Source organism: Echeneis naucrates, chromosome 18 (assembly GCF_900963305.1).
Source record: "Echeneis naucrates chromosome 18, fEcheNa1.1, whole genome shotgun sequence".
Classification (NCBI taxonomy): Eukaryota; Metazoa; Chordata; class Actinopteri; order Carangiformes; family Echeneidae; genus Echeneis; species Echeneis naucrates.
Genome location: NC_042528.1, coordinates 404,303 through 414,302, shown reverse-complemented (window position 1 = coordinate 414,302; position 10,000 = coordinate 404,303). Strand labels below are relative to the sequence as shown.

General features: G+C 50.9%; 2 protein-coding genes across 3 annotated transcripts in view; one reads left to right on the top strand and one right to left on the bottom strand.

The window, feature by feature from the left end:
* Positions 1–185: 185 nt before the first annotated feature.
* On the top strand, positions 186–2,810 carry cyp17a2 (cytochrome P450, family 17, subfamily A, polypeptide 2). The gene is made up of 9 exons (XM_029526060.1): positions 186–454; positions 523–643; positions 746–884; positions 1,239–1,468; positions 1,535–1,621; positions 1,698–1,913; positions 1,986–2,155; positions 2,370–2,473; positions 2,548–2,810. The coding sequence occupies exons 1-9, from the start codon at positions 186–188 to the stop codon at positions 2,808–2,810; spliced, it is 1,599 nt and encodes a 532-aa protein (XP_029381920.1).
* A 241-nt stretch (positions 2,811–3,051) lies between these two features.
* The window catches only part of LOC115058619 (mucin-5AC-like), a 9,339-nt gene continuing 2,390 nt past the window's right edge, over positions 3,052–10,000 (bottom strand). For both annotated transcript variants that reach the window (XM_029526039.1, XM_029526038.1), the window contains exons 2-5: positions 9,959–10,000; positions 9,721–9,882; positions 8,703–8,907; positions 3,052–8,611 (exon numbers count right to left, since the gene is read on the bottom strand). The exon at positions 9,959–10,000 is cut by the window's right edge and continues 392 nt beyond it. In XM_029526039.1, coding sequence (XP_029381899.1) covers positions 6,790–8,611; positions 8,703–8,907; positions 9,721–9,882; positions 9,959–10,000 — 2,231 coding nt within the window. In that variant the 3' untranslated portion in view covers positions 3,052–6,789. The remainder of the gene's footprint in view (positions 8,612–8,702; positions 8,908–9,720; positions 9,883–9,958) is intronic.

Here is a 10,000-nt window from a genome sequence, read left to right as displayed (position 1 = left end):
ACTTTAAGGTCGCAGCAGCCTGATAACATGAAGGTCAGCTAAACCAGATAACACACAGTCAGGGTGAGGCCACACACACTTCATGACAACATAAACAACATTTCCATTGACCTCTGACCTCTCCAAGGTTCCTCCCTCAGATTAAAAGCAGGATCAGGACCGTCCTGTTCATTTGCTCCTCAGCCATGTTCACTCATCTCATGTCTTCTCTTCCTCCCTTCCTGTCCTCCCCTCTCTCCTCTTCCTCTCCGGCTTTCCTGCTCTTCCTCTTCGTCATCGTTGCCGTCTTGCTGATCCAGATCAACCGTCGGACCGGGTCCTCCCCCGCTGCTCCCGGTCCTCCCCCAGCCCGGGGCTCCATCCCCTGCCTGCCTTGGCTGCCGGTGGCGGGCAGCCTCCCCTGGCTGGGAGGAGGCCGGCCCCTCCACCTCCTCTTCTGCCAGCTGGCCCGAAGGTGAGGACCCGACAGACCCGGTTCAGTCTGATCCTGTTCTGGGCTGTAAGAGTCTCCGTGTGCTGCAGGTACGGCTCCCTGTTCGCCCTCTACCTGGGCCCACACTACACGGTGGTGGTGAACGACTACCAGCAGGCGAAGGAGGTGCTGCTGCAGAAGGGGCGGGACTTCGCCGGGCGGCCGACGATGGTGAGAGAGGACAGTTTACTGAGTTTTTATCTGGGAATATTTCAGGACTTTAGATGAAGTGGTGGTGTTTCCCTCCATCAGCTGCAGCTTCTCGTCCTGCAGGTGACCACTGACCTGCTGACCCGCGGCGGGAAAGACATCGCCTTCTCAGACTACTCTCTTCTCTGGAAGCGGCACCGCCGCCTCGTCCACAACTCCTTCACCCTGTTCGGGGAGGGCAGCGGCCGACTGCAGGACATCGGTACGCTCCTCCTGATCCTCTGAGGTTCAGTCAGTCAGGTCCTAAGTCTAAGGTCAAAGGTCAAACTGAATTCACTATTTTCTGAAACCTACTATAAAATGAAATATATGAAAAATGACAGAACTAATGAAGAAAGAATCTGGACCTGGACCTGGTTCTGTTTCATCAGGTCTGAAACTGACAACCATATATGGATGAAATGTGTCTGTGACGTCAGCCGGTGACTCGGTTGTTGTGATGGGTGAACATCACATGACGTGATCAGCTGTTAAAAACTGGAACACAGAAAAGCTGACGTGATTCAGATGAAGTCAGACTCCCATGATGCTTCAGACCTCCTGTTTCTCTGTCCAGTTCTGTCCTCGGTGGATGCTCTCTGTGTTGAGCTGTTGTCTGGCAGGAAGCGAGGCTTCGACCCGTCTCCTGCCGTGACCCGGGCTGTCACCAATGTCGTGTGCATGCTGGTGTTCAACACCACCTACCGCCATGGCGACGCAGAGCTGCAGGAGGTGATCCGGTACAACGATGGCATCGTTGAGACGATCACCCGCGGCGGACTGGTGGACATCTACCCCTGGATGAAGGTACCGAACCAGTACCATCTTCACTTTTCCTTCAGCTGTAAACTGGAGATCTGGATCTGTGTGCAGGTCTTTCCTAACAGGGCTCTGAGCAAACTGAAGGACTGCATCGCCGTCAGAGACCGACTGCTGACTCACAAACTGGAGGAGCACAAGGTAACGCACACACAGGAAGTGTGGACGCCGTCCACGCCGTCTGACACCGAACGCTAAGCGCCGCTCTGCTGCTCAGGCTTCGCTGAGTGACGGTGAACCCAGAGACCTCCTGGACGCCTTGCTGAAGGGCCAGATGGACGGCGGCCGGGGTCAAAGGTCATCTGGAGCCAAGGACGAGGGGATAACGGACGACCACGTCCTGATGACGGCGGCCGAGGCCTTTGGAGCTGGAGTGGAGACGACGTCCACCACGCTGCTGTGGATCCTGGCCTACCTGCTGCACCACCCAGAGGTGAGAACGCCGCCCACTCTGACGCCGCTTCAGCTGCCTGCGTGTTTAACACTCTGATCGTCGGCCCTGCAGGTCCAGGACCGGGTGCAGAAGGAGCTAGATGACTGCGTCGGCAGCGAGCGGCCCGTGTGCCTGTCGGACCGTAGCCGGCTGCCGTACCTGGACTGCGTCATCAATGAGGGCATGAGGATCCGACCGGTCAGCCCCATCCTGATCCCGCACATCGCCATGACGCACAGCAGGTAAAAAATCATCAGGGAGCAGCTTTCACTTTCAGCTCGCCGACAGAACCTGAACGGACTGATGAACTTTGGAGAAAACCTGGAGAGTGGTGCTTTCACTGGCGGTAGGAAAAGGAGAAACAGACTGCAGGGCCAGGAAGGGAAGTGTTAACTAAGGCCGGAGGTTTAGACAGACACACAACAAACGCTGCACTGCTCTCTCTCTCTCCTGTAGTATCGGAGGTCACTCTGTCAGCCAGGGCACTCGTGTTTTGGTCAACATGTGGTCGATCCATCACGACACCGAACACTGGGACAAACCGGACATCTTCAACCCCGGTACCAAACCACACAGTCAGCTGTTTTCTGCAGAGCACCTGAACACATCACCTTGACTTTTCCTCCATTTTCAGACCGTTTCCTCAACGACCAGGGTCAGCGGGTCATACCTCCCTGCTTCCTGCCGTTTGGGGCGGGGCCTCGGGTCTGTGTCGGCGAATCGTTGGCCCGATTGGAGCTCTTCATGTTTTTGTCGTCTCTGCTGCAGCGATTGAGCTTCAGGCTGCCAGACGGGGCTCCCCCGCCCAACCTGCAGGGGCGGCTGGGCGTGGTCTTACAGCCATTACCTTATGAGGTCGTTGTCACTCCGAGGGCGGGGTGGAAAAATTCAGTTTGACTCAGACTAATTAAACCTGCAGACCACCAGGGGGCGGCTCCACTGGCTCTAAAAGGAAGTCAGATTGTATTGAAATCTATGGGAATCCCAATTAAAAAAAACATACGAATCAACTTAAATGAAACTGAGTTATTTGATGGTTAATGAAGAAAAGATTTTTTCTCTTCTGGTGTTAATCAGTAAAACATGATGGATGTGTGTGTTTAGAATCAGTTCTCAGACAGGAAGTAGATTTGACAGTTTTATTCAGTATATCTTCACACACCGTTAGAACAGGCTGGTTTAGTTAGATCACACACACACACACACACACACACTCACACTCACACTCACTGTTCATGAGATAATACTAATAATTAGCATTGTTACCGCCATAATATTAAAGGATTTTAAATATAGTCTCTTCTCTGCTTCCTTCGACTCCTCCGACAGAAACTTCATGCAAAAAGGAAGAAAAGAAGAGAAGAGACTCCGAAAACCTCTTCAGAGAGAAGTTTTAGTTCATGAGATCATTTTTGGATCTGAAAAGAAAAGTTGACTTTAGCTGGTTTTAAGAAATGCTTCTGAAACTGATGGGCTCATTTTAAATATGAGAGGGCTGACCTTCCCTCTGCTGGCCGGCTGGATCAGAACCTTTCTCCCACATTAACACAAAAATTCATGTATTTCCAGTCTCATATCTGAGGTTCCTGTTTCAGGTTTCTCCAGCCGGCTCCAATGAACCACTCGTGCAGAAAAGTCAGAAAATCGTGACACTGCAGATGAGAATGAAGCTGATTTCCTAAAGCTTCGCTCAGACACCCCCCCCCCCTCCGTGAGGACGATCTGAGAGCGAAGACAGTTCAGACGTGTGTCCAGTCACACCCACACAGATCAAGAACAACTCTATCTATGCTAAGTAGTAACAGTTGTCAAGTAGAAATGGCACTCTGTAACCATGGAGATATACAGCCTTATTAGTTCAGGTAAACAAAAAAAATATAAAACAAACCAAAACACCATCAACCACAACATCAACCACAACATCAACGGCTCGGCGTCCCCTTCAGAGCTTCCTGTCGAGGACCAACTCAGTCCTCTGAATCAAACAAGGTCGTGTCTTTGAGGTCAGTCTGAGATGTGGACTGAAGAAAAGGAAGATTGGATCGACTTGTATCTGTCGATGAATGAATCCAAACTGAGGCTGCAGCAGTTCAGGAAACATCCAGCAGCCAATCAGGAGGACATTCCCGCCTGCTCCGTCACTTCCTCTCGCTTTTCTCATAATGTCCGCAGCGGTACCGTGGTGGAATGCAGCATGGACACAGGGTTTAAGCATCACAATCTTCGGTTGTCATGGTTACAGGGGACAGAGAACATCACTGCTGGCCTGAACAATATTGCCTCAATATGCTGCGTCTCGTCCAGACTGGATTCACATCAGGGAGGAGGGAACCAACGGATCACCGTGACCTTTGAACCCAGTCCTGGAGTCACCTTCTCCGACCTGCTGCTGTCAGGTGGAGTCTCAACCATTCATATGATGAAGCACAAAGGTCAAAGGTGACTATAAATACAGATGTTTAGGTTCACTGTGGTTCTAACTGTTCCAGCACTGACTAGTCACCGACTTAAATCCAGTCTGAATAAGATGCCAACAATCAGCTGCCTCTTATTGGCTCCACATGACAGACTTTTCCAACACACTTCAACATCTGGCCTGGGTCAACACACATCTGAGGACTTCTAACCGTCTACATTCCAGTCCTGGATGTTTCTGAGTTTATTGTGTTGACAGAATAAAGACAGTCACATGAGAGAAACAGAAATGTGGCCCTAAAAGGGTTAAAGAGTGTTCCAGATGTGTGCAGTCATGACCTCCGTCAAGCGTGTTGAGAATGGATTTACAATCATTTCATTTGGGTAAAAATGGTCAGAATGAAAAGATGAAGTTACCTTCGCTGTCCTGAATCTTTTTGGGGTTATTTACACACAGACTCCTGCTGATGAAAAATATTGCTTTTTTCACAAATTTCAGATGCTCAGGTGGTTTCGACACACCAGCATGTTCAATAGAAATGTTACTAACACTGTCATTGACAAAATATACTTCATTCTTTCTGTCACAAAATATCAGTATTAACGCGCCTTCGATCTGACAGTGTACACAGAACTGATACACAATACACAACAGCGGCCTGAAAGTAAAGTCTACTAACTGCGATTCTGACCCGGTCAACCAGCGTCCAATCAGAACAGAGGATCCTCTTCTCTGATTGGCTGACTGACCTGTTGTGGATTTTTATCGTTTGTGTGTTTTTAAAACTTCAGACTAACAGACAAAGAGTCAGATATGGGACCTCCAGGTTTATTCTTTAGGAGGGAGGAGCCTATGAAGGGAGGCTTTTAATGTGAAAGGTAACGTCAGCGGGACTGAAAGTCGCTTCTGTTCAGAGAAAGAAACAAAGACGTCTCTGCTCTGTTTGGAGCTTTGTTTCCGTCTCACAGCGGCCATTGTTTATTTCTATTTATGCAAAAGCAGACGCACAGGAAGCCAGCTGAGCTCCCGCCCTGGAAACTTCCATACAGGATCAATGTGCCACGAACTCATCAAATCTGAGACTGCCCACCTTAACGCTGCTTCACTGACAGACTCCTTCGAAGGGTTGGCTCCAATGAATGAATCATCCTCCTACATCAGTTTGCTCTCCGCACATTTCCAAACCTGTCACCGCTCAGCTCAGCTATTCTAAGTTGTTCTTTTGTTGTTGGTGACAGCGACGCAAAGAAACATTGTTAGCTTGTATTTATGTGTGTGACGGAGGGAAGAGACACATCAGCGGACCAATCGGGACAGATATCAGAGTCTCTGAGTTTCTAACCGATAATAAAGGAAGCTCCCATCAGACACAGCTGGTTCTGAAAGTGAACGACTGAATTTACATTCTGCGTTAGGAAAGATCAACTTTAGCTGCTGAAGCATCCTTCAAAATCTGCAAACATGTAGCTGTTCAGGTTAAAGATAAAGCTACAACTGCTGCTAACTGCTAATTATAGATGTTAACTTATCAGAAGTGTTATTTCAACATCGTTTGTGTGAACAGGCCAACAATCTGTGTGTAAATATGGACACCTACCAATACAGATAAAATCTAAGAGGTTTGGAAACACACTGATGAAAAATTATCAAACTGATGAGTCAAATTGAAAATGTACAACTTACAAAGAGACATTTCTGCCTCTTTCAAAATAAGAGCATGCAGCTGTTCATTGTTGGACTTTTTTTGTTTTTCTGTTTTTTTTAAGAACTCTTGATTTTCCTTTAATTGTTCTTAGGAAGACATTCATGCATTCAGGCTCCTGGATTTTGTTCCAAATGAATTTGATTAAATTTCAGATAAGAAGATCAGTGAAAATTTGTTAGCAGGCAACTTTTGATGTTCTACAATGAAATGTTTTTATATTTATATTTACAGATGACACATTTAGGAACAGATTGTTGGTCCGTTGACACAAATAATAAAATGAAAATAAAGCAGGTTACAGCAGAGACTCTAATCATTACCGCGTTAGAAACTCTGGGTCCCCTCAGAAAACTTCCCATGATGCACTTCAACGCCACGTCGTCCCGAACGAAGGAAATAAAAACGTACAAATTCAATGATGTATTTGAGATTAATGAGCTTCAGAGACTGAAACTGACTCAGCAGCTTCTCAGGCTTCTCAGCCACATTCCCGAGCGTTACCCCTCTGGGGTGAACCCCGGGGGCCTAATCATCCCACACGATTTACAAAAGTTAAATAGAAGTTGTAAGAATTTGTCAGCCTGCCTGCTGAAACACAACAGTACTCACCACGTTCAACACTTCCTGTTCAGTCTGATGTTTGCTGGTTTGACTGAAAGCTGCTGAGCAAACATTTAATGATATGATGTCTTCACACGCGTTCTGCTCATCCCTCATTGGGACCACAAATGGTTTGATCTGCGCATTTCCCTCAATCACACGGTCTCCATGACGATGACGACTTCGCCTCCGTCCTCTGATGTCGGCGTCGTGGTGGCGTTGGGGTTGCACAGTGCGAGTCCTTCCCCAGTGGTGATCTGACCTCTTGCAGGACAGTCCAGACTATCATGGAGATCAGAGTTTCCGTCTCCTTTCTTATCCCTCTCTCCTCCTCCTCCTCCTCTCCTCACGTCTTCCTTCCCCTCCCCTTCCTCCTCTTCCTCCTCCTCATCATCTTTCTCCTCTACACGACACCTGCACACCTCGATCCCGGAGTCGCCGGTCAGCCGCCGATGTCTGTACTGGCTCTCATCAGCTCCCATGTCATCGTCTTCATCATCGTTGTCCTCGACCTCCTGCTCCTCCTCTTCATCCTCCCAGTTGGGAGGTCCCGGCTCAAAGACGTCCACACAGGGGGAGAACAGAGTCTGCTTCGGGGGTGACTGAGTGGCACGAGGAGAGGGGGAGAGGGAGGATGCGTGTCCAGAGGACGATCCACCTTTGTCAGACTGCTGTAGAGCTGTGAGGGGGTCCAGGAGCAGAGGTGGGGCTGGGGGGGAGGGGGGGGAGGGAAGGGATGGAGGGGAGGACGGAGAGAGGGCTGAACGGGGCGAGCGGACAGGAACAAAATTAGATTCAGGCTCGATGGTGATGGCTGGACAGGAAGAGGAGGAAGAGGAGGAAGGCAGTCTGGGGAGAGTCAGCACTGGAGCAGGAGACGATGGTGGACCAGGTCCAGGTCCGGGTCCAGGTCCGGGTCCAGGTCCGGGTCCAGCTCCGGGTCCAGACCTCAGAGCAGCCTGGATATTTGATGGCAGAGAATCTGATAACTGAGACGGGACCACACAAGGACCTGAATCTTGACGTGATTCAAAAACAGCCAAGTCCAGGTCCAGACCTGACCCGGGTGACAGCGCTGGGTTCTGGCTCTGGAATAATGAGGGTGAAGTGGGTGCTGTATCTGTGGAGTTTGGAACGAGGGTGGGGTTGGGGTCAGGATCTGGGGAGGGGCTCAGGTCTGTAGGCACTGGGTCTGAGGGTCCGGCCACTGAAGCTTGAGTCTGGGGTGTAGATACTGGATCTCCGGCCTGGCTCGGGTGTGAGGGTGCCCAGACCGGCACAAGGCGAGGACTTGGGTCAGGGGCCGGGACACCAGAAGAGCCTGTTATCGGGGCCAAAGTCCTCCCAACACGTGGGGAGAGCACTGAGGTTGGGCTACTTGGAACGTTGGCTGCATTACAAGTTCTGAGGCTTTCTAAGGTCGGCTTGGCTGCAGGTCTGTCCGAGGTGCTCTCTGTTGGGGTCGAGGGGCCCGGCCCAGTTTTGGGGCCCTCAGCAGGGTCATCACTGCTGCTTATTTGGATGGAGGGGAGCGCTGCTTCAACAACACTTGGACTGGGGAGCGAGCTTGAGCTACAGGTGCTAGCTATCGGGGTAGAAGGTGTTAGAGTCAGCTGCTGCTTTAGTGGAGATGGACTTCCTGCAGGAGGGGCCCCCTCCGACTCAGGAGAGGCCGCCCTGGTGACGACAGCCACAGTAACGGTCTGGTTTGGAACCAGCGAGTCATCGGCCAAACGTTCCTGAGCTCCTGCAGCATCTTCTTCACCCACGTCAACGGTCACCGTGGAAACCACCATCCGATTTACTTCTAAGAAAGTGGCCCCCTCAGTGATGTTTTCCATGGTCACATCAAGCGTGAGGGGCATGGCCTCGCTGGGCGTGGAGGCGTGGCTTGTGTCCGTCTCATACGTGACGGGGGCTGATAGGGAGGAGCTACACGGAGAGGAGGGGCAGCAGGAGTCACAGGAACAACTGGAGCTGGAGGAAAGAAGGAGGAGTCACAGCAGAAGGTCACGTCTCTCACCTGCTCAGCCTGTTCCGGGCGAACAAACCCCGCCCCTTTCCTTACCTGTTATCGGAGCTGAGGGAGGAGGGACCGTCGCTCAGCGGCCGGTGCAGCAGCGGGCCGTGCTGCGTGAGCAGGTGCGGGTCGACGGTTCGTGGCGGCTGCGGGTAGCGGGGGGTGGTGAACACAGAGCTGTAGGGTGGAGGAGGGGTGGAGGGCTGAGCCGCCACCTCCTCGTAGGACGGCAGCTTCAGAGACGCCAGAAAACCTGAGGACAGACAGTGAACTCTCTGAAACGTGTGTTTCTGGAGGTCGTCAGGTTGGCTGTAAATTGGTGGGAGGGGGGAACGGGATAAAAATGGGCTCTGACACATAAAGGCCAGATTTAAACTGGGAGCGCTCACATTACCCTTTGAAACAGCCTGCATCCCTGTTTCTATTGGACAAACCGGACAAAGGTCCGAGCTGGTTCCAGGTCCCGCTGAAACAGGACTCCGACTTCAGTGGGAGACGAGCCAACACTGGTGGGCGGTATAATGTGACCATACCTCCACACCCTCCCAGTTTAGGAGGAATCAGACAGCTGCAAATAAATACTTCTAAATAACACCGACGGCATGTCCTGATATTCTTAGCAGCTCCAGAAGACCTGGACGCAGATAACTGCAGTGAACCGGAGTGATCGCCTCTCTCAGCTGAACTGCAGATCTACACAGGTTTGACCCTTTTAGAGTCTACAAACATTCACATTCTGCTCAACCTCACTGTGATAGTTCACTCTTCGAGGAGCGAAGCTCAGAAGACACTGAATGTTTCCTTCTCTGTTTGGGTCGTTTCTGTCTTTATCTGATCAGGAGTTCTGCTCAGTAATGATGAAACATCAGCTCTTTATTCTGTCAGAAACACACAGGACTGATCCAGACTCTGACAGCTCGGCCTCTGATTGAATTATTTCAGAAAATAATCAGCAGATTCCCTCTAAGAAAAGTCCACTGGGCTCCTCTTGGTAATTTTCCACTGACACACAAACACAAGAAGAAGTGCGCTCATTGTGTAGACGTTGGAGGGTTCAGAGTCTTACTGAGGTCCAGCATGGAGGAGGGGTAGGAGCTGGCTCCGTGGTAGGCCAGCAGGCTGATCTCTCTCTGCCTCTGCTGCTGCTGGACTCTGAGTTTGGCTCGGCGGTGTCGGTAGGCACAGCAGCAGCTGAAGAGGATGAGGACGGTCCACAGCAGCCAGAACCCTGAACACAGTAACACAACAGCTGCTGAACACAAACACACACCTCATCCTCAGGCAGAAACGCGGGGCAGACTTACACCAGAGTTCGTAGTAGTAGGTGCAGCAGCCGGTCTCCCCAC